Consider the following 26922-nt stretch of genomic DNA (forward strand, 5'->3'; position numbering starts at 1 on the left):
GTTTTAGTACCTCTAAAACCGTCCCAAAATGACGACAATTGTGGAGGAATATGAGGAATTTGAGGAGGAGGAGGAGGAGGAAGAGGAGGAGATTGTGGAGGAGGTAAGTGGACAGCTTCTCACAGAGTTTTGGACATTAATAGTAAAACACTTTCATTACTATTCTTAATTAGTTTTTGTTGTTTCCAGCCAAAATGTGATTAAAAGCTGCGATATAATTTCATTAGATTCAGCAGACTGAAGTTCTCTGCAGGTCCTGTGGCAGGCCCTATGAATAGTTAAGTCAGGGACGATCCAGTCAGCAGTTCATGGACCCGGTCACCCATGTCTGCTGGTGGATCCTGTTTCAGGCAGACGCCTTTTTAAAGGGTTTTAAATCCTGGATTTCCCTTAACAGCCGACTATAAATCAAAACTATTTCAAATTGAAGGGAGAATATTTTTACCAATGTTCTTTTTAAAAGTGCAGGTACTTGTACCTGAGCTCTCGCCTTATGGTACACAGCCCCACAGCATTATAAATGGAGTCTAGTGACGTAATCATTACACACGTTTATGTATTTTTGCAGCAGGTCAGTAGTTATCTCCCAACATATCCAACCTATTGATGAATACACCTTGGAATGCTTCAATACTTTTTAAAATTATGATGTTGTCCTTCCTGTGTAGCACAGGTAGTGCACGATTGGATTACATACAATTTGGGGCTGTGCCAATTTCTGGAAGTTACCATTTTGTCTTTTGCCTCGAGTGACCTGTTGAAATTCTTCTTCACATTTCACTTCATATAATTTGATATTCATCATTCACCCAGAAATATTTGTCTACAGATTATGTGATCAAACCTCATACCCCCTAAGATTTCTCAGGATGTTTTCATTTTGTGTGTGTTGTAATTATTGTGTTGTTGAAGGTCTCTGTGTCAGTGTCCAATGGAAGAGTGAAAGCAGAAGGCTAACAGCTTAATCCCATATTTCCTGGTGAAATAGGATTAAAGATAGCCTTGTATTTGTTCCTACTTAATATTGCTGATATCTTATAGGGGAGTCTGAATGATGTTTTTGGTGACATGGTTTTACCTGAACATACCCATCAATCAGCTGTTATCATTTAACTCCCATATAACATATCGGCCGTGTCAAATGGATTTACCATCTTTACTGCAAAGATGTAAATCGTTTGGGAGGCGGGACAAATGGATAGCCACAAACTCAATACACTCTGATTTCACTAGCACTTTCATCTACACTGTGGAGAAATGTGACATTGTTTTGAGTAAATAGTAAGACGGCTTCTTATTTAGTCTACAGAATGGGGAGAAACATAGTGCTGTTCAGGTCAGATAATATATGAAAATATTCATATGGTTGAAAATACCTTCACAAAAGTTTAGAAAGTAATACGAGTAACTTTTATTTGATAAGATCTACATCATGAATCATTATGATCATGAGTATTTTAGGTAAGTTTAGTCATTTTCAGGCTTTCTCTTTAATCCAATCCAGTCACCATTGGTGATTCATTATCTTTTCGCACACAGTCACATTTCTTATATGTTGAGTAGTTTTGTGTTTAAGTATCTTTAAAAAAAAAAATGACTTAACTTCTCAGGTCAGTAAGGGGTGGAGTGTAGAGTTCTCTGTCTGGCATTCAGACAAATTTAGAAGTGGACATCTATGGCACATTGGCAGAGAGATGGAGCGGAGGGAGAAGTAAAGAGAGAGAAAGCAGGAGAGAGAGAGAGAGAGAGAGGCAAGTGAGACGAGTCACTGCTGTAAATCACACTCCAAGCGTGTTAACGTCACAGCTAGAAATGTGCTTAGGAGAGGAGGTTGCATGGAAAAACCGCCTGCTGGGTGTTAGGGAGAGGTGGTTTTTGAATTGCTTTGTAGGGATGTGTAATAGAATAGTGTTTCATCTACACCTATGGTTCTCTCCTGTCTGATAGACTCAGATATCGAAGCCTCTTACAAATGTTGATCAAAATGATTGAGATGTTCTTTCGCTCAGCTCTGGTTGTTCCTAGATTTCTGGTAGATTCGAGGGATTATTGGTTAGCTTCCAAAGCCACTTAACTCATAATGTTCACCCTTATGTGACTGTAAATATTTCGTGGCCCAAGCAGAGGGATGCGTAATTCAGACAGGCTGCAAGTTAGACGTGCTATTCATGGAACAGTATGCTATGTGTGGGAATACTGTCAGTTACTGTAGCTAGAGGTGCTTGACTTGAAAATAACATTTCCCCATAAATGGATGGTTTTACCCAAATTACAAGTGGTACTTACTTCAAGTGGGATCAAACCATGCAGAGACGTTTTGGTTATATGCCCAGATTTTGGGATATCCATCTCTGAAATTTCTCCATCCACTTCAGCACAATAAACATGAATGGGATTTCATTTGTGGTTCAAAAGAGAACCATTTAAAATATGTTCAACAATAGCATCTCTTCCCAGAAACAGTGTAACTGTTACTGAATAATCCACAGACACAACTGTAAACAGTTATTTTATGGGACTATTTCTTTAGAGGAAGCTAGTTCCTAAGAAAAACTTGGACAGTATCTTCTGTGGACTATTAAGAAACAAGGACATTATTTCTTGCAATTCAAGTTAAAATCACAAATTAAATCCCATTCACTTCCATTGTATTGGAGTGAAGCCAGAAAACTCAGAGTCAGATGCATTGAAAACCCAAACTATCTGCATGGCCAGGTTTTACTAGAGGTAAGTGAGAAAATATGTTGTTGTTTTTTTTTGTAATTTGGGTGAAACAATCCTTTAAAACCAGTAGAGCTGTGGTTGAACAGGCATTGAGATTATAAAGCTGAGTAAACAGTTTGTATACTGCTGTGTGCTGTAGCAACTGATAAAAGGAACAAATGACAAATAAGAATAGAATTATCGTCATGTGAGCGGCCGGTGTTTATAGACGTGGTCAGAGGATCAAAGATTTAGAGCAGTCAGGCTCACATATCACACAGGATATTAATGCTTCTCTTTCCTCTGCAGAACACAGGCTTAATTAAACTGCAGTCACAATTACAGAATACTTTATCTCTGAGGATTTTACCTTTCTTTCAGTGACACTATTTGAGTGGAGAATGAATCTGTTGAGGGCATGTGAGAACACCTACTAATGTGATGCAGAGTAAAGTGATTTCCCGCTTGTTATACTGGAAGTGTCAGTGGCAGTAATTAAAAGGGCGCCAGAGCTGTGGAAAAATCACCCTCGATCCAATAGAAATACTGTTCTGTTTCTCCCATCACTTGTTCTGGAAGTTTTGAAACCCCAGAGTTTTTCCTATATTTGTAATATGTTGAGCAGATTACATCGACGACTGTCACTGAGCACAAGACTCAGTCCTTTCAGGTAATTCACCTTCTCCCAAGGGACAACAGTTCAAACAGTGCAGGATGCCCTCTCTTGTCTTGACAATGGTGCATCCCCCTCCCTGTCTGCATGCCTGTATGGATAATCCGCTGTCTGGTTATTTCTTCGAAGACATAGTGTCTTTGGTCTTTATGTGTTAAGCCTTTAAAGTTAGAAAATGACACTAGTAATTAATAAAAAGAAATCTGCACGAACACAAAACTCCTTTTCAGTAATTACAAATGAATTAGCCATTCTTACATTTTAATGTGACCTCCAAGAGGAAGTGTCGGCTTCTTGGGCAATTAATGGCTTCTGGCATTTGGTTAATAGTGGCTTTGCTGCCCAAGAGATGAGATACTGTACCCCTCACATGTTGCTCAGCTTGACGTTGCATGCGGCACAATGCTCTCATAGATACTGTAGGTGTAACTGTATTTCCATCTCTTCTCTTTTGCTTTGTCTTGGTTTTGTCTGTTCTTCAGTCACCCTTCATTTGACATTATCTTAGTACATAATAATGGCATTATTCTAACTTGCTGACTTCCATGTAGAATGCATTTTATTCACTTCATTCATAACCCCGTAAGTCTTAACTTGAATCACTTCATTTATTGAAGGTGAGTAATTAGAGTAAGAGGAATGCTGCAGAATCACACAGATTGATATCAATGTGGTCAGAGTTTTTCTCTTGACAATATCAGATCGTTATTAAACCAGCCAACCTGCATCACAGTTACAATATACCTGAAATAATCAGTGTCTTTGATGACTGCCTGTAAGTGGATGTAGTTTTACTTCCTCGCCAGTATGCTTTGTGTAATTAAGAAACCCAGACCCTTTTTTTTAGTCGGATAATTAATTGTATTTCCCTCTGTCCTCCTCAAGTCTGGATTGCCCACCAGGAAAGTCAGGAAGAAGGTCAAGGTGGATACTTCCAAGTTCATGACTCCATACCTGGCTCACAGCCAGAAGATGCTGGAGCAGTTCAGCCACGTAAGAAACGTCAAAATCAGTACCTAACTATAGTTCCTAATTTGGCTGCTGTAGCAGTATATAGTTGTTGAAATGAAATATTTAAAAACATCTAATTACTACCTTTGATTGCAATATTTTTGTGATTTACTTTTACTTCATATATAATAATTTAAGTGGTTGCAGTGTATATCTTTACTGTTGTGCTCTGTCTACAGAACAAGTATCGCCATGCTTATGACGTGTCCAGAGGTCAGCCTCCTGCCCTCACCACTGTTACCCCTGAATTGATCCGCATCAGGAAGGCCCAGGAGCAGCTTAGCGAGGTAGTACTGAAGACTGTGGTGCAACCATCCCCCAAATTATGCTGTCTAAAATTTAAGGATGAGGGTTAGAAGGTTAATGGGAGATTTCTGGTTCTCTTTTGTAAAAATTGCCTAATGAAACAATCCTGTAGGCGGCATGAGGCTGAGTGTGATGGTATGAATGTGGAGCAGAGGTGCCGAACAAATTTAGGTTTGCTTAAATACAGGAATAAAAAAGAGATGAAGATAAAAAATAAAATAAAACTGAATTCCTTGAATTTGATTTGATCTTGCTCTAGATGTGAATAAAAAAGAAATGACATGTATCATCATCAGGTTAAATACCGCATGGAGGGAAATAAGGCTCGGACGACAAGCATGTATGATGGTGAGGCCAGAGAGATCGCCCACGTCAAGCATGTGTCTGAACTGATCAGCAAGGTGAGTAACCTCAACTTACAAATTATCATTAAAAACATGTACTCGTGACTGTTTAACACCAGTGTTTTTGCTTTTCTCTTCCAGGTTCTGTACAGACAGAAGTGGGATGAGACTAAGGACAGGTACCTGCTGCCTCCTGATGCTCCTGAGCTGGTCCTGGCTGTGAAGAATGCTGCTAACTACAGCAAAGTAAGCAATAGCTGAATTTTATGTCCAAAAAGAGGATTTTTGAATAGTTTGTATGATTAAACTGGATCAGTATCTGCTTATTTTTTAATGTGCATGGAGTAAATCATGACTCTCCTTGTTCAGAAACTTTACACGGAGGCCTGGGACGAAGAGAAGACCATGTTATATCCTTACAGCGACAGCCCAGAGCTGCGCAGGGTGGCCAAGGCTCAGGAGGTCCTCAGTGATGTGAGTTGAATTTACCCTCAACACCCGATTCTCAACAGCAATAAATAAAAACACATTCAAGTCATTTATTTATTTTCAGATAAAAACATTTGACTCTAGGTTTGTAATATGAGAATACAAACTGTGAGAATTTTGTCAGCTGTAAAGTTATTCTACACTTTATATTGTGGCAGCTCCCGATTTAATACTTGTGATTGCATTAGGCCATAGAGATCAATGATGCAATGATCTATCAATGAGAAGGATTGCTATATTGGAATTAAAGGACACTGTTCACTAGCTGGACACAGACATTCTTGTCTAGTTAAGTTATTGCTAAGCAGTTTTTCCATTGATTTTCCAAGAAATAGACTTTTACTATTCAAGAAATTACCATATACTATATTGATATATGAAATAAAATGACATATACCAAGATGCTATTTTCATAAAAATGAGGTCAGCTGGGGCTTCAAGCCATAAGGCAACTTTCTTGGAGTCCTGTGTTTTATCATTTAATTCACCTGGGCAGTTCATGTCTTACATTGACTTTGCTAGCAAATTGCCATTCAGCATCAATCACACAGGCGAGCACATTTCCTCTGCCCTCTATATATTTTTTTTCAGGGTCCATTTGTTTGTGCTGAGTCAAATGTATCATATGAAGCCTTTCCCATTCACACTGCAGGCAATTAAAATGGCCATTTGTGCCCCTCCTTCTTCTTTTTTTAACACAAATGTATTTAACCTTTTCTGCTGATGTAGGGAAGTCTCCAGTCAATGTAGATACAATCTGTACACCAAGGTCAACTATTGATGTTGAAGAATTAACCACCTCAGTAAATTTCAACTCCTGCTGTCTGCCCCCACAGATTCACTACAAGAAGGGTCACCATGAGCGCAAGGCCAAGTACACCTCTTTGCCTGATCCTCCCGAAATGGAGCTGGCCAGGAAAGCGGACCAGCAGCGCAGTGATGTAAGCAGAACCAATTTAGACTGTCTCTCAAACACATTGTTTAAGTGTAAAACAAATATAAGAAACACAAGGAGATACAGGTAGATAAAGTGATGAATCTACCAATTTTATTAACCTTAGATTTAGTCATGCATTAGCTCGACAATTAACGTGATGCTCCTGAAAACAATATTCAGTGTAAGGTATAAAGAATTAGGAATACTGTGTATAAGTGTTTTCATACACTCTCAGAGCCCTATTCTCTGTTAACAATAGTGCGAGCACAGTAAAGTATGCCACAGTGCAATGGGTGTGGCAACACACTTCTGGTATTTGTGTGGCTGAAGGTGTGTGGATCCCCCACAGTTCACTTGGAAATGGTGTAGAATTACCAGGAATCCACTGTTACACATTATATACATTATCTGCTCCGTGTTGGGGGCTGGTTTTGTTCAGAGCAAGTCATCACACGGCCAAACAGACACAGGAAGAGAAATAAATCTCCATGAAAATTATATTTTAGAGGCACAAACCTGCACTTTGCACAGCGCACCTACATGGAAACAGGGACCTCAGAGATCCACCGACCATAAGTCACTGGCCACCTGCTCCCTGATGTTACTGACCACGCTAAGCTGGAAGGGAGAGGCTAACAATAGCTTTAAATTACAGGCATTCCAGTCATTCCCAAAGTGTGTTATCAAACATATCAAGATATATTACACATTAGCATTATCCATATATCCTCTACACATCACAGCAAGATCTTTCCTCTTCAAAATACATCTTCTAATGTTGATTTTTATTTGTTCTCCACAGCTTAAGTACAAGGAGGATTACAATAAAAATGTGAAGGGTCAATGGTGTGAGACGCCCTACTTCGACGTGGCCACTGCCAGAGTGGCGATGGACAACCTCAGCAGTGTAAGAGCTTACTACTAGGAAAGGGGCGGGATTTTCACAAAGGTATTATTTTGTCATTTTTCTGTATCTTACCCGTCAATGTCATTTCTTTGCAGAGGAAATACACGCAACATCATGAGGATACGAAAGACCAAATTTATTTCATGCAAACAGACACGCCGGTTTACGACTCAAACAAAAAGGCTCGTGTTGCTGCTAGTGAAGTGAGTCCACACAAACACGCACGCACAAAGGTATCGGAGTATTTTTATGGGCACTATCTCATGTGGAAGACACGACAGGGAGTTGACCTCGTGTCTCAGAGTAGAGTGTGACTCAACACAGTGAATCCACTCTGACGCGCTGGTTTGTGCCCACGCTTGCACTGCGTGATTGAGAGATCCACATTTGGTTCACTGTCACTACACAAATTCAGTGCGCAGTTTCACCAGTTTCCAGTAACAACAAACTATGTGAAGAGGCCACCCACACATCCACACACAATGCAAACGTGCATCATTTTGGGAAACGATAAAGACATACATATTGTTCCACCACGATGTTATGTTATATGAGTGAGTGTATCAACCATGTGAATACATTTGATCAACACACTTTGTTCTCTTTTTACTGACACCAATCTCCACATGTTTGTCTTTAGGTCCAATACAAGAAGGAATATGAGAAGTCAAAGGCACAGTCCGACTACAACACGCTCCCCGCCACTGAGAATCCTCTCCTCCGACAGCTCAGATATGCTGGCAAAATCCTCAGTGATGTAGGTGTTTCTGGAGAAAGGAATTTTTCAATCATAGCTGGTTTTATTAGAGATGATAGATGATATTTGGGGGAAAACAAACAATAAAATCATAGAAGTTGTGCAGTAATATTATAACAATGACAATTACTCTTGTTAGACTGTTCACTAAAAAAGTGTGGTGACTGCTTGAATGATTGACATAGTTGTGGGTGTTATATATAGAGAGAGTTTAATATAAAGCTACTGGTGGATTGTTGTATTAGTGTAGTCTTGTATACAGTGAGTTAGTTGATGCCAAAAAGGATTTAATTGAATCAAGTCTTACTGACAGGGAGTGTGTCATCTACTTGAGTTTTAATTTATTTCTGTTATTGATTTATTTGTGATGTTTCTATTCATCATTTGTTTTTTTATATTCTTTGCAGAAAGTATATAAGGCCAACTATGAGAAATCCAGGGGTTTCAGCATCAACTACTGTAACACGCCCAAGTTTCAGATGGACTCAGTACTTAAACAGTTCACTGACGTAAGAACACTCAGTGAGATGCAAAGCTTAAACCAATTACATAAAAAACAATTCTATTATTGTTTTCTTTTTTAAAAACATACACATTTTGATTTCCTTTTTTTTTTAGGCACATTACAAAGATAAGTATGACAATGAGGTGAAGGGCCACTACATCGGCAGCTATGAAGATCTCTACATGCTTCACTGTCAGAAAGTTGAGGAAATGAAGAGCGAGGTAAATCCCTGCATTCACATTTCGATTTTTCTAAATTAAAATCAGTTCTGTAAGAATCATTTAAATACTTCCTTAAATCTTTCCTCACAATAAGTGTATTTTATCTCGCAGCACCAATATAAATCTGACTATGAAGACATCAAAACGAGATGCTTCTACCCTCAAACAGTCACGCCTGAATATGAAGCAAGCAAGAAGCTTCAACAGTGTAACGATGTGAGTAGTCGTGGTTAATAAGATACTTTGGAGTAAAACAGATTCACATTACTCCTCTTTCAGTATAATTATACTGTACAACCTAAATATAACTTGTGTCACAATTTTTTTTTTTTTATATATCTTGTGGTTTGCAGAAAGTTTACCGGCAACATCCAGACACAGTGAAATTTACACAAGTGGTGGATTCGCCAGTTCTGGTTCAAGCCGCCGTCAACGCCAAACAGCTAAGTGACGTATGTACCATTTATGGACCACCTCCTCTTAGTACTGGTACAAAATGCATTACCATTAAAATAAGTTGAGTATATCTCAGAAGCTCGCATTGGAAAGTGATTACTTGTCAATATTGCTACATTTGAATTTGTTCATACTCACTCTTTTGTAAATATATAAATAATATAAATCATGAGTGTGATGCATATAAGGTTGCTGTGACCATAATTAGGTTTTATATTGTCTGTGCATTGACTGGAATTGCTACAATCATCAGCTAATGGTCTAGATCAAATTTCTCCTAGATATGCAGATCACCTTAAAATGTGCCCAATCATCCACGTAGCCCAGCTGTCTTTCTGTGGGCACCATGGAAACTGGAGAGCCATCTCTCTGTAGTATAAATAGCAACAAGCATTCATTTGGCCCAGAATAAACCCTGTGATCAGTGAAGGGGCTGGGGAGGCAGAGAAAGGAACAAGTATGTGTCAGATAGAGAACGGCTAGTACACTGCTGCCCTCCAGTGACAGAGCATCAAATAGCACTTTATCTTAACTTGCCCGTTTTCAAATGACTATACTTGTACAATATGTAATAATGTTAAAGTAAAACTCAATTATATCACTTTGTTCTTATTGCAGTTGAACTACAAGGCAAAGTATGAGGAAACAAAGTTCAAGTGTAGTCTGCCCCCAGACTATCCCTTCTTCATCCAGTCCAGAGTTAACGCTTTTAACCTCAGTGATGTAAGTAATACTCTACAAATTTAAATTCTGTCAGTTTTAATTTGGTATACATTTTAAATTTCCTGAATTGCATGATTTTCTCCCTGCAGAACTGTTATAAGTACGATTGGGAGAAATCTAAAGCGAAAAAGTTTGAGGTCAGGGGCGATGCCATCTCGATCCTGGCTGCCCGCGCTCACACAAACATCGCCAGTGATGTAAGTATGCTACACTATCAGTCAGTATGGATTTCAGTATTACTTTACTCGCCGTCTTGCTTCGTGTTTCAGTTACTTACTCAGTTTGTCAGAGTACTTGTTTCTTAATGTAGTTATTGAAAACCTTTTGTTTTTATTTGCAGGTTAAATATAAAAAGGAGTACGAGAAGAACAAGGGACAAATGGTTGGAGCCCTTAGTATTAATGACGATCCCAAGATCTTGCACTCTGTTCACGTGGCCAAAATCCAGAGTGATGTAAGTCATTAACTTGCTATAAAACTAAATTACTTATATATCCTGTACTTTTATTTTATTCTTGAACAATCTTTTATTGAAACTTTTAAAAAAAACTTCTCAAAATAATTTATATTCACTTGCTTTTTTAAACTGATGTTCACTGTTTTGTGAAATTGAGTTTGTCCTTAATATTTTATTTCTGTTTTGTATCGTCATTAATAGTTTCTATTTTGTAAATGTAACTTTGTTATGATCATGTTTGTTTGATGATTTTAATATGAAGCACTTTTTAAACTTTTGCCTCAAGAAGTGCTATATAGATAAATCTTAACTTATTTACTTACCTTAGTGAGTGATATAGTGACATGAGTCACCCTTCACCTTTACTTATTTACTTACTATCTCCACAGCGTGAATATAAGAAGGACTATGAAAAGATAAAGACCAAGTACCACACACCACTGGATATGTTGTCAGTCACCTTGGCTAAGAAATCCCAGGCCATTGCCAGCATGGCTGGGTACAGGAGCATCAGTACCAACTTCTTCCTGCCCTATGACAGTGTGCTGCTGGACCTGGCCAAGAAAGCCAACGTCATCCAGAGTGACGTAAGTACAGACAGACTTTACAAGGTCTTATGGTTGACAGTTTGGTTGTGACACACTTTAATTTCTTTGTTTTTTTTTCTGCATCACAGAACGAATACAAGTCTGACTACAACAGCTACACTAAAGGTAGCCCATGGGTGACCTTTGGCTCCATGGACGTGGAAAAGGCCAAGAAAGCAGGAGAGATCCTCAGTGAGGTATGTGCGCAACAGCATCACATTAATAACTACATATTTGATGGTTGGCAGAACATGTCACATAATGTGTTAATTTACTTGTTTCTGACAGAGAAAATACAGACAACACCCAGACACAATCCCCTTCACATCAATTGACGACCACCCCATCATGATGCAGGCCAAAGTCAACCAGCTTCAGAGGAGTGATGTGAGTCATCAATCTCACTGTTAATTCTGCAGAGAGAACTTGGATCTCCTTTTCTAATGTCATTTTTGAGAAGATTGTTTTTATCTTGAGTCTTGATCTGAGTACAGCACATGTGACTTTCCTTACAGCGGTTCTACAAGAGAGGTCTTGAGGAGATTCATCAGAAGTACTCTCTGCCTCCTGATGTCCCCGAGTTCCAACAGGCCAAGTGCAATGCCTACAACATCAGCAAGGTGATGCATACAAATACTGAGAGATCACATTTAATTATGTAATTGAAATATTTTCTCATGGCACATGGCAGTAATTTTGGGTACATTTAAATGACTTTGCTCCTAAATCTGATGTTACATACAGTAGATATAGTATACAGGCGTACACACCTACATATACTGTAGGTGTGAAAGTGTGTGTGTTTAAATATGGGGTGGGTCCATGCCAAACTTATTAAGTGTTCATATCTTTTGTTGTTATTTATATCTGTAATCTTGTCATTTCAGAACTACTACAAGCACGCCTGGCAGGAGTTGATTGCTAAAGGTTATGACCTAAAGCCCGATGCTATCTCTGTGATCGCTGCCAAAGCCGCCAGACACGCTGCCAGTGATGTAAGTTTTCTGAAAGACTGAGGCAACTCCTCAGAGTCATGGTCGATCTCCACTTTAACTTGCCCTGTACCAAACATGTCTTGTTGCATCATATAATCATTAAAATTCTTTCAGTACTAATTGAATTTAATCAATAATTAGAGATGCTACATGCTATTCATTCTAGGTCCAATACAAAAAGGCTTACGAGAAGGCCAAAGGCCACCACGTTGGCTTCCGCAGCCTCCAGGACGATCCTCTGCTGGTTCACTACATGGAGGTGGCCAAGCTGCAGAGTGACAAGAACTACAAGAAGGACTACCACAAGGCCAAGCTGAAGTATCACACCCCAGTGGACATGATGAGTTTGGCTCATGCCAAGCACGCCTCTAAAGTTCAGACCTTTGCTGGCTACAAACAGCACCACCATAATTACTGTCTTCTTCCTGGCTCTATGAGTCTCGACCTTGCTCGCAGCATGAACTACAATTCTAGTGATGTAAGTTTCATATTCCTTTGAGGAACATTTGTTCCTTCACCATAATTTTGATAAATACTTAATTTTTGTGGCTGAAGGATGGTGTTTTCACAGTCACTGATAATTTGCATACTCTTTTACGTTCCAGTATCACTATAAAATGGATTATGAGACCTCGGTTAAGGGAACTGGCTGGATTCCCATTGGTTCCCTGGAGGTGGAAAAAGCCAAGGCCGCAGCTGCAGCTCTTGATGAGAAGAAGTACCGCCAGCACCCTGACACCATCAAATTCACCAGTGTTCCTGACTCCATGAACATGGAGCTGGCCAAGGCCAATGCCAAGATCATGAATATGGTGAGGAAGAGGAAACAATAATTTCCTCTTATATAAATCTCATTATTTTCATCTAAGTATTCCTTTTCAGAACAGACATAAACCAATCTTTTCAATGTAATTATGCAGAAAGAGTATAAGGCCAGTGGAGAGAAGTTCATGCACACTTACCATCTCCCTCCTGATGCCCCTGAACTGATGCAAGCCAGATACAACGCTGTCAACATCAGCCAGGTTAGTTGCAGATTCCTATATAATATTTTACAGCCTATCTGCATGTATACAATTTATATAGAAATGAAATTGATGCTACATCTGTAACATAACACTGATTATCTATTTATTTAGAATTACTACACCTATGCTCATCGTCAAGATCTGCTCAAAGGACATCATGTGAAGGAAGATTCTATTCCTATTGTTGCAGCAAAATCCTCCAGAGACATTGCCAGTAACGTAAGTTGTGATTGTTTTATTAATAATACTATTCAGATATTAATGCATTTAGTAGAGTTATTCATAATACCTCATGTTTTTCTTTTATACAGTACAAGTACAAGTTGGCTTACGAGAAGGCCAAAGGCCAACACGTTGGCTTCCGCAGCCTCCAGGACGATCCTCTGCTGGTTCACTACATGGAGTTGGCCAAGCTGCAGAGTGACAAGAACTACAAGAAGGACTACCACAAGGCCAAGCTGAAGTATCACACCCCAGTGGACATGATGAGTGTGGCCCACGCCAAGCACGCCTCTACTGTTCAGACCAATGCTGGTTACAGAAAGATCCCTCACAACTACTTCCTTCTGCCCGACAACATGCACCTGCAGCTGTGTCGCAACATGATGGAGATTCAGAGTGATGTATGTTTTCCCTTTTCACTCATATAATTGCTGCATATCCTGTATAAGTAAATTGATTTTATACACAATAGCAAAGCAATGTGCACTGTGATGACTTTAAACTCTTCCACAAAATTTTAATGATGATTTTTTTTCATTATATGCCCACAGAATGTCTACAAATCAGATTATTCCAACACCTTTAAAGGCGCAGGGTGGGTGCCTATTGGTTCTCTGGATGTTGAGAAGGCCAGAGCTGCTAAAGCTGCACTGGATGAGAGAGGCTACCGCCAGCATCCCAGTACTCTCAAATTCACAAGCAAGACTGACGCCATGAACATGGCTTTGGCTCTGACCAACTCGAAGCAGATGGACATAGTATGAATGTCTTCTCTTTATAATATGTTGACACATTAATGCGTCTCGGATTCTCCTACAAGGATTTTACAAAACTTCCCTGTTCTTTTTCTTTCCTCTAGGCTGCATACAAAGCGTCTGGCGAGAAGTTCGTGCACACCTATAATCTTCCCGCTGACAGCCCTGAGTTCCTCCAGGCTAAATTCAATGCCCAGACCGTTAGCGAGGTCAGAACACAATACATTAACTGAAAATCAACGTTAGACCCTGTTTTATCAGCAAAATTGCAAAGCCAAAGGAAAATCTTTTGCCTGAAATGCCAAGTGTATATGAGCATCATGTGTGTACCTAACACTTTTCTGTTTATCCACAGAGTCACTACAAGCACAAGTGGCTGGAAGATATTGCCAAGGGATATGACTTGAAGCCTGATGCTATTTCTATCCTGCATGCCAAGCACGGCAGACATATTGCCAGCAATGTAAGTAAATCATGAATCTATTTAACACAGTATGTGATCAATACTTTTTTCCAGGTAAGTGAAACATTCACTATTCTATTATATATATAACTAATTAATTTTCCTTTTTCTTTTAGGTCCAATACAAAAAGGCTTACGAGAAGGCCAAAGGCCAACACGTTGGCTTCCGCAGCCTCCAGGACGATCCTCTGCTGGTTCACTACATGGAGTTGGCCAAGCTGCAGAGTGACAAGAACTACAAGAAGGACTACCACAAGGCCAAGCTGAAGTATCACACCCCAGTGGACATGATGAGTGTGGCCCACGCCAAGCACGCCTCTACTGTTCAGACCTATGCTGGTTACAGAAAGATCCCTCACAGCTACTTCCTTCTGCCTGACAACATGCACCTGCAGCGGTGTCGCACCATGAACACCCAGTCAAGTGACGTGAGTGGCAGTTTTATTAGGGCATTGTTTTCTTTCTGAACCAAAACCATGTTTGAAATGCAACAACACTGAATATACATTGTATATACATGTGTCTCATTGACACATTTGTGCAAGTTTAAGGGAAAAAGGTTCACTCTTCCAACTTAACTTGTTTCATGTTTCCAGTGTAATTACAAGTCTGACTGGAATAACTGCGTCAGAGGTATTGGATGGGTCCCTATTGGCTCAATTGGAGTTGAGACCGCTAAAGTCGGTGGTCAGATTCTGAGTGAGCACAAGTACCGCACTCATCCATCCAACTTCAAGTACACCAAGCTGATGGACTCCATGGACGTGGCTCTGGCCACTGCCAACAACCAGATCATGAACAAGGTGCAACATGTTTAAATATATAGTGCAAGGTCCCAAAAACTAAATCATAATCTAGCTCATAAACATCATAATTCATTTGTTTTTCTGTTATCTTTATTTACAGCAAGCATACACTGCTGCCTGGGAGAAGGACAAACTGACAGTCCACATCATGCCAGATGCTCCTGAGATTGTCCTGGCCAAGGCTAATGCCCTCAATATGAGCAATGTCAGGCATTAAATTACATTACAAAACTTAATTTTTTACCAATTTAACTTTATTAAATTTATTTCATTCATATGAATCTGTTTGTTTTTCCACAGAAACTTTACAAAGCAGGTATTGTGGAGATGGCCAATAAGGGCTACAACCTCAAAGGAGATGCCATCTCCATTGTGGCTGCCAAGTCTGGTACCAATATTGCCAGTAATGTAAGTTGCCAAAATCTTCCTGTCTTAAATCAGTATTATAAAACAGTACAGTCTCTGAGAGTGACAAAATATGTGTTTGCTATCACAGTACAAGTACAAGTTGGCTTACGAGAAGGCCAGAGGCCACCACGTTGGCTTCCGCAGCCTCCAGGACGATCCTCTGCTGGTTCACTACATGGAGGTGGCCAAGCTGCAGAGTGACAAGAACTACAAGAAGGACTACCACAAGGCCAAGCTGAAGTATCACACCCCAGTGGACATGATGAGTGTGGTCCACGCCAAGCACGCCTCTACTGTTCAGACCTATGCTGGTTACAGAAAGATCCCTCACAGCTACTTCCTTCTGCCTGACAACATGCACCTGCAGCGGTGTCGCACCATGAACACCCAGTCAAGTGACGTGAGTGGCGGTTTTATTAGGGAATTGCCCTTCTAGACTGAAACCATATTTGAAATACAACAACACTGAATATACACTGTGTGCTTCATTTTCATATTTGTGTAGAAAGTTTAAGTAATAAAAAAAAAGGTTCACTCTTTCATCTTAACTTCAAAACCAATGTTTCATAACCCTCTCGTCTCATTCTTTTCAGTGTGATTACAAATCTGACTGGAATAACTGCGTCAGAGGTATTGGATGGGTCCCTATTGGCTCAATTGGAGTTGAGACCGCTAAAGTTGGTGGTCAGATTCTGAGTGAGCACAAGTACCGCACTCATCCATCCAACTTCAAGTACACCAAGCTGATGGACTCCATGGACGTGGCTCTGGCCACTGCCAACAACCAGATCATGAACAAGGTGCAACATGTTTAACTGTATAGTGCAAGGTCCCAAAAACTAAATCATAATCTAGCTCATAAACATCATAATTCATTTGTTTTTCTGTTATCTTTATTTACAGCAAGCATACACTGCTGCCTGGGAGAAGGACAAACTGACAGTCCACATCATGCCAGATGCTCCTGAGATTGTCCTGGCCAAGGCTAATGCCCTCAATATGAGCAATGTCAGGCATTAAATTACATTACAAAACTTAATTTTTTACCAATTTAACTTTATTAAATTTATTTCATTCATATGAATCTGTTTGTTTTTCCACAGAAACTTTACAAAGCAGGTATTGTGGAGATGGCCAATAAGGGCTACAACCTCAAAGGAGATGCCATCTCCATTGTGGCTGCCAAGTCTGGTACCAATATTGCCAGTAATGTAAGTTGCCAAAATCTTCCTGTCTTAAATCAGTATTATAAAACAGTACAGTCTCTGAGAGTGACAAAATATGTGTTTGCTATCACAGTACAAGTACAAGTTGGCTTACGAGAAGGCCAGAGGCCACCACGTTGGCTTCCGCAGCCTCCAGGACGATCCTCTGCTGGTTCACTACATGGAGGTGGCCAAGCTGCAGAGTGACAAGAACTACAAGAAGGACTACCACAAGGCCAAGCTGAAGTATCACACCCCAGTGGACATGATGAGTGTGGTCCACGCCAAGCACGCCTCTACTGTTCAGACCTATGCTGGTTACAGAAAGATCCCTCACAGCTACTTCCTTCTGCCTGACAACATGCACCTGCAGCGGTGTCGCACCATGAACACCCAGTCAAGTGACGTGAGTGGCGGTTTTATTAGGGAATTGCCCTTCTAGACTGAAACCATATTTGAAATACAACAACACTGAATATACACTGTGTGCTTCATTTTCATATTTGTGTAGAAAGTTTAAGTAATAAAAAAAAAGGTTCACTCTTTCATCTTAACTTCAAAACCAATGTTTCATAACCCTCTCGTCTCATTCTTTTCAGTGTGATTACAAATCTGACTGGAATAACTGCGTCAGAGGTATTGGATGGGTCCCTATTGGCTCAATTGGAGTTGAGACCGCTAAAGTTGGTGGTCAGATTCTGAGTGAGCACAAGTACCGCACTCATCCATCCAACTTCAAGTACACCAAGCTGATGGACTCCATGGACGTGGCTCTGGCCACTGCCAACAACCAGATCATGAACAAGGTGCAACATGTTTAACTGTTGTCTTAAACCCAAGGCCACAAAGATGTTAATAATGTTCATAACCATTATCATTCCTTTGTTTTTTTTGTCTTCATTTACAGCAAGCATACACTGCTGCCTGGGAGAAGGACAAACTGACAGTCCACATCATGCCAGATGCTCCTGAGATTGTCCTGGCCAAGGCTAATGCCCTCAATATGAGCAATGTAAGGGGGATCATTGAAACTGACACTGCTTATAATAGTTAATACTGTATATTGTTAATTATGATCAGTCTGTGAATATAAACACTGTTTCATTTCACTGTTATCTTACTTTTATGTCTTTTATAGAAACTTTACAAAGCAGGTATTGTGGAGATGGCCAATAAGGGCTACAACCTCAAAGGAGATGCCATCTCCATTGTGGCCGCCAAGTCTGGTACCAATATTGCCAGTAATGTAAGTTGCAAAAATCTTCCTGTCTTAAATCAATATCATAAAACAGTACAGTCTTTGAGAGTGAGAAAATATGTGTTTGCTATCACAGTACAAGTACAAGTTGGCTTACGAGAAGGCCAGAGGCCACCACGTTGGCTTCCGCAGCCTCCAGGACGATCCTCTGCTGGTTCACTACATGGAGTTGGCCAAGCTGCAGAGTGACAAGAACTACAAGAAGGACTACCACAAGGCCAAGCTGAAGTATCACACCCCAGTGGACATGATGAGTGTGGCCCACGCCAAGCACGCCTCTACTGTTCAGACCAATGCTGGTTACAAGCACATTATCTCCCGCTACACAGTGCTGCCTGATGCCATGAACCTGCAACTGGCTCGTAACATGCAGTTCATTGCCAGTGATGTATGTAGAGAGTGTGACCTATATGGAGATTTTTTAAAACAGAAATCCAAACATTAATGTTTTCATTACTGTATGTAGCTGTGCTGCATTGTGAAGGAATACTCTCTCTGTTGATATTCCCCCCTTAGAACCAGTACAAGAGTGACTATCATAGCTGCGTAAGAGGATTAGGTTGGGTTCCTATTGGATCGCTGGATGTCGAGAAAGCAAAAACAGCCGGCCGGATCTTCAGTGAGTCACAATATCGTCAAGCTCCTAGCAACTTCAAATTCACCAAGGACATGCATTCCATGGATCTGGCTCTGGCCACTGCCAACAACCAGATAATGGATAAGGTACTGAGTAGAACTGAACATGAAATTAATAGAAATTACTTTTTTATTATTTACGTTTGTGAACCAAGTACATTTTGGTTTTTAGCAATCCTACACCAAAGCCTGGGAGAACGACAAGACTTCGATCCACATGATGCCTGATGCAATGGACATTGTTCTGGCCAGAGGAAACAAGAAGAACTACAGTGAGGTACAGTGTAATACCTTCATGTTTCTACGCAATTTCCACAATTATTTCATAGATCTGTTATGATTCATAATTTTAAAAAAAAGTTTAAGGCATCAAAAGTGATGATGCTTTAAAAAACAATGCCATGAACAATTTCAATTAATCAATCAATTTCATACAAAGTGCAGTTAGCAAAAAACCTGAATCAGAGCAGTATTTGGTGTGGCCCACCATGAATTTGGGATAGATCAGACAGATGCTATAAACAGGAAATTGGTACACTACCCCTCAAGTCATTGTATGAATATATTCATTTTAAAGTAGACATGCTATTCCTTTTCCCTTTCTCTCTTCAGAAACTGTACAAACTGGATAATGAGCTGTCCAAGAAGAAGGGCCATAATTTCCATGCTGATGCCATTGCAGTCCAGGCAGCCAAGGCCTCCACTGCTATTGCTAGTGATGTAAGTGTCTTGTATGGTGTTTCTATACTGTACGACCTATTGTATATAAAATTTCTTATGTTTGGTTATCAAATCTCTCACACTTGCTTCTTTAGTACAAGTACAAGACAGGATACCGTAAGCAGGTTGGTCACCACATTGGTGCCCTCAGCATCCAGGACGACCCTCTTCTCATGCTGGCTCTGAACTCAGCCAAGATCGCCAGTGATGCTCTGTACAAGAAGGACTTCAACAAGTCCAAGACCAAGTTCCACCTGCCAGTGGACATGCTGTCCTTTGAACTGGCCAAGAAGAACCAGATTCAGGTCAACCACGCCAACTACATCACCCGTTTGCACAAATGGACCTGTCTGCCAGACTCCACCGATGTCGTCCTGGCCAGACATGCTTATAACCTGCAGAGTGATGTGAGTATCGATCCTTGTGGAAAGTTACCATGTTCATCAATGTATATTTTTTAAAGTTTGGTGAAACTTTCACTGTAATAAACCTGTTTTGTTTTGTTTTGTCCAGAATGTGTACAAGGAGGATCTGAAGAATTTGCAGGGTACTGGATGGGTGCCCATAGGTTCACTGGATGTTGAGAAGGCGAAGAAAGCTGGTGAGATCCTGAGTGAGAAAAATTATCGTCAGCACCCAAGCAACTTCAAATTCATAGCCACTACTGAAGACATGCCCATGGTTTTGGCTAAGGCCAATGCTCATGTCATGAACAAGGTATTTCGTTTTCAGTTACTGCCCCAATATTTTATTGTTTTTCATATTCTTCCTGTGTTTTCTTTGTGTTGAGTAACTGCCTCTGTTTGGTTTTTTCTACACCAAGACATTTATATTATATTTTTGTTCAGTAATTTAAAGATAAAAGCAGATAACATGGCAACATGAAATAGACAATTGACGAAGAATATATTAATTTTTATAACACACATTTGTAGAAGTAGATATAGCTGCTACAGTAGACAAGATAATGACAAATCAGCTCATTTTATCAAACCAGATTTAACATTCTTTAATAGATGAGTGTAATTTACTTGAAACAAACGTCATGTCACACAACAGACAAGCATTTAATTAATTCAAATTTATTTTATACCCTGAATACCTCCGCAATGGTTTTATTATATTAAAAGAATGTGCCTTAGTTTCTCTTGCCTTGTGAAAATAAAATCACATCATCTGCATAAAAAGATGGTACACGTTCACCATCACCAATGTTCGAAGTTTTGCTATTGCCACATAGGCAGCGTTAGCATTAACAACTGTTTACGCACTAGTCTAGAGGAAATGTTGCGAGTTCAGCATTAAACTTAATTCCGTTACTCACCAAGAGCTGTCTCCAGCTGTGGAAAGCAACGTCATTATTAACTCTTCTCTCTATCAAGTCTTTTCATCTACTGAAGTTAGCATGCTAACCAGCTAGCCCCAGCCGGTCTCATGAGTTTCGGTAGCAACTCAATGTAGCCTCCAATCTCCAATCTCCAAGATGTAGCACTGCTCAGAGGGCGTATTATAACCTCTTGTCTCGTAAACATAATGATGGATATTTATGTGAGATCACGATTGATTTAATTATGAATGCATGCCAATGACATCATCATCTAAATGTTTAATTTTTGTATGGAAACTTACTTTACAGAAAGCTTACACTGAAGCCTGGGAGAAAGACAAGACCTCCATCCACGTCATGCCTGATGCTATGGATATTCTGTTGGCCAAAGCGAACAAAGTCAACTACAGTGTGGTGAGTGAAACATCGTCAAATAATTTAAGTTGTTATCATAGCTTCTCAAACAGTATACCTCAAAATACACCAGCATTTTCCAGAAGATGTTTGAAGGTTTTTTTTTTGGTATTTTTACTTCATACAGAGCAAGTACAAGCAGGCACATGAAGATGCCAAGAAGAAGGGATATGACCTGCGTAATGATGCCATTTCCATCATCGCAGCCAGGGGTTCCAGGGACATTGCCAGTGATGTAAGTTGTTTGATTTCACTCATGATAAACACCGACCAAACATTTATTAATATACACATAACCATGGAACTTTTTTTTAATTTTTCTTCCAGTACAAGTACAAGACAGGATACCGTAAGCAGGTTGGTCACCACATTGGCGCTCGCAGCGTCCAGGACGACCCTCTGCTCATGCTGGCTCTGAACTCAGCCAAGATCGCCAGTGATGCTCTGTACAAGAAGGACTTCAACATGTCCAAGACCAAGTTCCACCTGCCAGTGGACATGCTGTCCTTTGAATTGGCCAAGAAGAACCAGATTCAGGTCAACCACGCCAACTACATCACCCGTTTGCACAACTGGACTTGTCTGCCAGACTCCAACGATGTCGTCCTGGCCAGACATGCTTATAACCTGCAGAGTGATGTGAGTATCGATCCTTGTGGAAAGTTACCATGTTCATCAATGTATATTTTTTAAAGTTTGGTGAAACTTTCACTGTAATAAACCTGTTTTGTTTTGTTTTGTCCAGAATATGTACAAGGAGGATCTGAAGAATTTGCAGGGTACTGGATGGGTGCCCATAGGTTCACTGGATGTTGAGAAGGCGAAGAAAGCTGGTGAGATCCTGAGTGAGAAAAATTATCGTCAGCACCCAAGCAACTTCAAATTCATAGCCACTACTGAAGACATGCCCATGGTTTTGGCTAAGGCCAATGCTCATGTCATGAACAAGGTATGAAATCATATTCAAAGAATTACTGAGTATAATATGAAACTACTCTATCAATTATATATGGATATGATAAGAAAAATATTTAATCATAAAAATGTAAACATGCAGAGTTCAGTAAATGTCAGTAAGTGTCAGTAAATTCTCATGTTGTTGTTATCTGTGTCCACAGAAATCATACATCGAAGCCTGGGAGAATGACAAGACGAAGATCCACGTCATGCCTGACGCTATGGATGTTCTTCTAGCCAAGGCGAACAATGTCAACTACAGCATGGTATGTGACTAATTAAACAGTTATTGTGGTACAGCAACTCTTATTTATGGATTACTTTCAAATAGGGCTCCGAGATAAGACATGAATGAAATCTGCATTTTCATATTGATAAAGATAATTTTCTGATATAGATAAATATATATCAAGGTTTTTCAATCACATATAAGATAATGAAGTAATTGTTCAGTGAAATTAAACAGACAGAAATCTTTATATGCGTAAAAAAAGTTAAACTTTCTTTAAACATATTTTTAATTACAGCTTGCCTTGAATAATTAATTTGAATCACAGAAGTTCATACATGGTCGTCATGAAAAGATACATTTTTAAGTCATAAAGTTATGATGCTGAATTATCACTTAGCCCCACTTACAATGGAAAATAAACATATTTAACATCTGTGGGATGTTTGTGTTTGTTTACAGAAAAAGTACACACAGGCACATGAAGATGCCAAGAAGAAGGGATATGACCTGCGCAATGATGCCATTTCCATCATCGCAGCCAGGGGTTCCAGGGACATTGCAAGTGATGTAAGTTGTGTGATTTCACTCATGATAAACACTGACCATACATTTATTAATATACACATAACCATGGAACTTTTTTAAAATTTCTCTTCCAGTACAAGTACAAGACAGGATACCGTAAGCAGGTCGGTCACCACATTGGTGCCCGCTGTGTGCAAGACGACCCTCTGCTCATGCTGGCTCTGAACTCAGCCAAGATCGCCAGTGATGCTCTGTACAAGAAGGACTTCAACAAGTCCAAGACCAAGTTCCACCTGCCAGTGGACATGCTGTCCTTTGAACTGGCCAAGAAGAACCAGATTCAGGTCAACCACGCCAACTACATCACCCGTTTGCACAACTGGACTTGTCTGCCAGACTCCAACGATGTCGTCCAGGCCAGACATGCTTATAACCTGCAGAGTGATGTGAGTATCGATCCTTGTGGAAAGTTATCATGTTCATCAATGTATATTTTTTAAAATTTGGTGAAACTTTCACTGTAACAAACCTGTTTTGTTTTGTCCAGAATGTTTACAAGGAGGATCTGAAGAGTTTGCAGGGTATAGGATGGGTGCCCATAGGTTCACTGGATGTTGAGAAGGCGAAGAAAGCTGGTGAGATCCTGAGTGAGAAAAATTATCGTCAGCACCCAAGCAACTTCAAATTCATAGCCACTACTGAAGACATGCCCATGGTTTTGGCTAAGGCCAATGCTCATGTCATGAACAAGGTATGAAATCATATTCAAAGAATTATTAAGTATAATATGAAACTACTCTATGAATTATATATGGATATGATAAGGAAAATATTTAATCATAAAAATGTAAACATGCAGAGTTCAGTAAATGTCAGTAAGTGTCAGTAAATTCTCATGTTGTTGGTATCTGTGTCCACAGAAATCATACATCGAAGCCTGGGAGAATGACAAGACGAAAATCCACGTCATGCCTGACGCTATGGATGTTCTTCTAGCCAAGGCGAACAATGTCAACTACAGCATGGTACGTGACTAATTAAACAGTTATTGTGGTGCAGCAACTCTTACTTTCAATGGCACATTGAAATGCTTAACGTCTCTGTGATGTTTGTGTTTGTTTACAGAAAAAGTACACACAGGCACATGAAGATGCCAAGAAGAAGGGCTATGACCTGCGCAATGATGCCATTTCCATCATCGCAGCCAGGGGTTCCAGGGACATTGCCAGTGATGTAAGTGTTTATGATGTTTTGTTATTGAACTGAAAAGTGAAGAAGTGGCAGATAATTCATTGTATTGTACAGCAGAGGAGTAGAATTAACATTCTCACTTTTTTCTTATTGGACAGATGTCATGCATTTTACTGTAGGCAGCTAATTATAATTTGTCAGTTTGAGTACAGTGAATTAAGTATTTTTAATTAAGTAAAGTGTGTGTGTAACTGTTAACACACAATAACAATTTTTCTTTTCTCTTCCAGTACAAGTACAAGACAGGATACCGTAAGCAGGTCGGTCACCACATTGGTGCCCGCTGTGTGCAAGACGACCCTCTTCTCATGCTGGCTCTGAACTCAGCCAAGATCGCCAGTGATGCTCTGTACAAGAAGGACTTCAACAAGTCCAAGACCAAGTTCCACCTGCCAGTGGACATGCTGTCCTTTGAACTGGCCAAGAAGAACCAGATTCAGGTCAACCACGCCAACTACATCACCCGTTTGCACAACTGGACTTGTCTGCCAGACTCCACCGATGTCGTCCAGGCCAGACATGCTTACGACCTGCAGAGTGATGTGAGTGTAGCTGTCACATGAATCTGTTTCTGATTTATGTTCATACCACAAAATGTGTCACAAGTTAAATTCTGTGCTACTGCACCTCACAGGCTGTCTACAAAGCTGATCTGAAGTGGCTCCAGGGCATGGGCTGGGTCCCCATTGGCTCACTTGACGTGGAGAAAGCCAAGAAGGCTGGAGAAATCTTGAGCGAAAGGAAGTACCGCCAGCACCCCAGCACCGTTCCCTTCACCTGCTCCACAGATGCCATGGAGATCGTACTGGCAAAGAATAACGCCTTGACCATGAACAAGGTGGAGATCATCATTACCTTGATTTGCACTGGAGATCTCTTTAATTAATAGCATAGTTAACACTGGGATTATTTGTGTTTTGTTCCAGCGTCTGTACATCGAAGCATGGGAGAAAGACAAGACCAAGCTGCATATCAAACCTGACACCCCTGAGATCCTCCTCTCTCAGCAGAATGCGATCAACATGAGCAGGGTTAGTATAATTCTTATGGCACGTGACAGGATTGTGAATACTGAATGTTTTTGTTTCGTGATCTTTGCAATATCTTTGTCAAGTCTGGTTCTTGTGTTGGAGGTATGACAAATCTTTTAACTGGTTGTGTTGACTTATTGACCACCTTAAGCCTCATTCAGGTTACTCTCCATTATGACTTGAATCAGCAGCCAGATAAGATTCGAACAGCAGATTCCACAAAAGTGATCCCTTAAGCAAAGTCCTACTGAAAACCTTTCTGGCATATTCTTGACATCTGGAAGCTTTTCTAAATGCCATAATTATACCTCCATTTGGTTTTCCTTCTTAAACATATTTTTATAAATAGATAGTTCTAGCATTGTAGAATTAATTTTTTCATCCAGAAAATGTATTAATTTATGTCTTTTTTCTTTTTTTTCGCAGAAACTATACAGACAAGGTTTTGAGGAAACAATTAATAAGGGCTATTTCCTCCCTGCGGATTCCATCTCTGTCAAGGCTGCAAAGGCCTCCAGGGACATCGTCAGTGATGTGAGTGACTTATACAGCATTATATACAGTATCTCTTTATATTATTAACACACTGCAATGAAACACAATATGACAGATGTTCTAGTTGTAAAATAAAACTTTTTTCTGCTGATTTCATCAGTACAAGTTTCCCCCTAACTATCTCTTCCCTCCATGCAGTACAAATACAAGACAGGATACCGTAAGCAGGTCGGCCACCACATTGGTGCCCGCTGTGTGCAAGACGACCCTCTGATCATGCTGGCTCTGAACTCAGCCAAGATTGCCAGTGATGCTCTGTACAAGAAGGACTTCAACAAGTCCAAGACCAAGTTCCACCTGCCAGTGGACATGCTGAATCTTGAGCTGGCCAAGAAATGCCAGATCCAAGTCAACGATTTCAACTACAGGACTCATCTGCACAACTGGACTTGCCTACCAGACTCCACCGATGTGGTCCAGGCCAGGAAAGCCTATGATCTTCAGAGTGACGTAAGCACTTTACCGACATATTCAACATATCTAAACGTACCATGTTGACTGTGCTCATGTGTTTTGATGTTACATGTATCCGCTTCACCACCAGGCTGTATACAAAGCTGACATGGACGAGATTGTAGGTGTGGGATGGATCCCTATTGGTTCACTGGATGTGTTGAAGGCCAAGCATGCTGGAACAATTCTCAGTGATCGTCTCTACAAGCAGAAACAAGACTCACTGAAATATACCACTGACATGTCTTCCATGCCCATGGTCTTAGCCAAAACTAATGCTGATATCATGAACAAGGTAAAAAAAAAAAAAAAATCATATCCCTCTTTTACAGATTTTGGACATTTGTTCTTTCTTTACGTGATGTTTTTTTTTTTCTCTTTCTGTTTCCCACCATAGAAAACCTACATTTCTGCTTGGGAGGCTGACAAGATTAAGACTCATGTCACCTCTGACTTGCCTGAGCTGCTGCTTTCCAAAGCTAATGCACACAACATCAGCAAGGTATGTTTGGTCTGTTTTGACTTGCTCTGGTTTTCTATAGTCCTGTCAGTGAATATCAGTGTCATACGCATCCCAATTTACATTTTATAATTCCTCTATTTCC

The 26922-nt window shown here is 40.1% G+C and overlaps 1 protein-coding gene across 7 annotated transcripts in view; it reads left to right on the top strand.

The window, feature by feature from the left end:
* The window catches only part of neb (nebulin), a 60016-nt gene continuing 33094 nt past the window's right edge, over positions 1–26922 (top strand). For 6 of the 7 annotated variants that reach the window (XM_056389161.1, XM_056389155.1, XM_056389157.1 and 3 more), the window contains exons 1-66: positions 1–103; positions 3329–3373; positions 4262–4369; positions 4567–4674; positions 4990–5094; positions 5179–5283; positions 5407–5511; positions 6363–6467; positions 7266–7370; positions 7466–7573; positions 8011–8127; positions 8535–8636; positions 8746–8853; positions 8965–9069; positions 9207–9305; positions 9928–10032; positions 10122–10229; positions 10373–10486; positions 10879–11076; positions 11166–11273; positions 11365–11463; positions 11592–11696; positions 11964–12071; positions 12238–12549; positions 12677–12883; positions 12992–13096; positions 13211–13318; positions 13411–13722; positions 13873–14079; positions 14181–14285; positions 14432–14539; positions 14656–14967; positions 15136–15342; positions 15446–15550; positions 15646–15753; positions 15842–16153; positions 16347–16553; positions 16657–16761; positions 16857–16964; positions 17053–17364; positions 17558–17764; positions 17866–17970; positions 18097–18204; positions 18293–18604; positions 18733–18939; positions 19025–19129; positions 19465–19572; positions 19668–19979; positions 20086–20289; positions 21209–21313; positions 21441–21548; positions 21641–21952; positions 22059–22262; positions 22432–22536; positions 22962–23069; positions 23162–23473; positions 23575–23778; positions 23948–24052; positions 24153–24260; positions 24509–24820; positions 24913–25116; positions 25205–25309; positions 25736–25843; positions 26003–26314; positions 26409–26612; positions 26715–26819. In XM_056389161.1, coding sequence (XP_056245136.1) covers positions 29–103; positions 3329–3373; positions 4262–4369; positions 4567–4674; positions 4990–5094; positions 5179–5283; positions 5407–5511; positions 6363–6467; positions 7266–7370; positions 7466–7573; positions 8011–8127; positions 8535–8636; positions 8746–8853; positions 8965–9069; positions 9207–9305; positions 9928–10032; positions 10122–10229; positions 10373–10486; positions 10879–11076; positions 11166–11273; positions 11365–11463; positions 11592–11696; positions 11964–12071; positions 12238–12549; positions 12677–12883; positions 12992–13096; positions 13211–13318; positions 13411–13722; positions 13873–14079; positions 14181–14285; positions 14432–14539; positions 14656–14967; positions 15136–15342; positions 15446–15550; positions 15646–15753; positions 15842–16153; positions 16347–16553; positions 16657–16761; positions 16857–16964; positions 17053–17364; positions 17558–17764; positions 17866–17970; positions 18097–18204; positions 18293–18604; positions 18733–18939; positions 19025–19129; positions 19465–19572; positions 19668–19979; positions 20086–20289; positions 21209–21313; positions 21441–21548; positions 21641–21952; positions 22059–22262; positions 22432–22536; positions 22962–23069; positions 23162–23473; positions 23575–23778; positions 23948–24052; positions 24153–24260; positions 24509–24820; positions 24913–25116; positions 25205–25309; positions 25736–25843; positions 26003–26314; positions 26409–26612; positions 26715–26819 — 10374 coding nt within the window. In that variant the 5' untranslated portion in view covers positions 1–28. The remainder of the gene's footprint in view (positions 104–3328; positions 3374–4261; positions 4370–4566; positions 4675–4989; positions 5095–5178; positions 5284–5406; positions 5512–6362; positions 6468–7265; positions 7371–7465; positions 7574–8010; positions 8128–8534; positions 8637–8745; positions 8854–8964; positions 9070–9206; positions 9306–9927; positions 10033–10121; positions 10230–10372; positions 10487–10878; positions 11077–11165; positions 11274–11364; positions 11464–11591; positions 11697–11963; positions 12072–12237; positions 12550–12676; positions 12884–12991; positions 13097–13210; positions 13319–13410; positions 13723–13872; positions 14080–14180; positions 14286–14431; positions 14540–14655; positions 14968–15135; positions 15343–15445; positions 15551–15645; positions 15754–15841; positions 16154–16346; positions 16554–16656; positions 16762–16856; positions 16965–17052; positions 17365–17557; positions 17765–17865; positions 17971–18096; positions 18205–18292; positions 18605–18732; positions 18940–19024; positions 19130–19464; positions 19573–19667; positions 19980–20085; positions 20290–21208; positions 21314–21440; positions 21549–21640; positions 21953–22058; positions 22263–22431; positions 22537–22961; positions 23070–23161; positions 23474–23574; positions 23779–23947; positions 24053–24152; positions 24261–24508; positions 24821–24912; positions 25117–25204; positions 25310–25735; positions 25844–26002; positions 26315–26408; positions 26613–26714; positions 26820–26922) is intronic. The other variant, XM_056389156.1, reaches the window with a different exon arrangement.

This window comes from Seriola aureovittata, chromosome 11 (assembly GCF_021018895.1).
Source record: "Seriola aureovittata isolate HTS-2021-v1 ecotype China chromosome 11, ASM2101889v1, whole genome shotgun sequence".
Classification (NCBI taxonomy): domain Eukaryota; kingdom Metazoa; phylum Chordata; class Actinopteri; order Carangiformes; family Carangidae; genus Seriola; species Seriola aureovittata.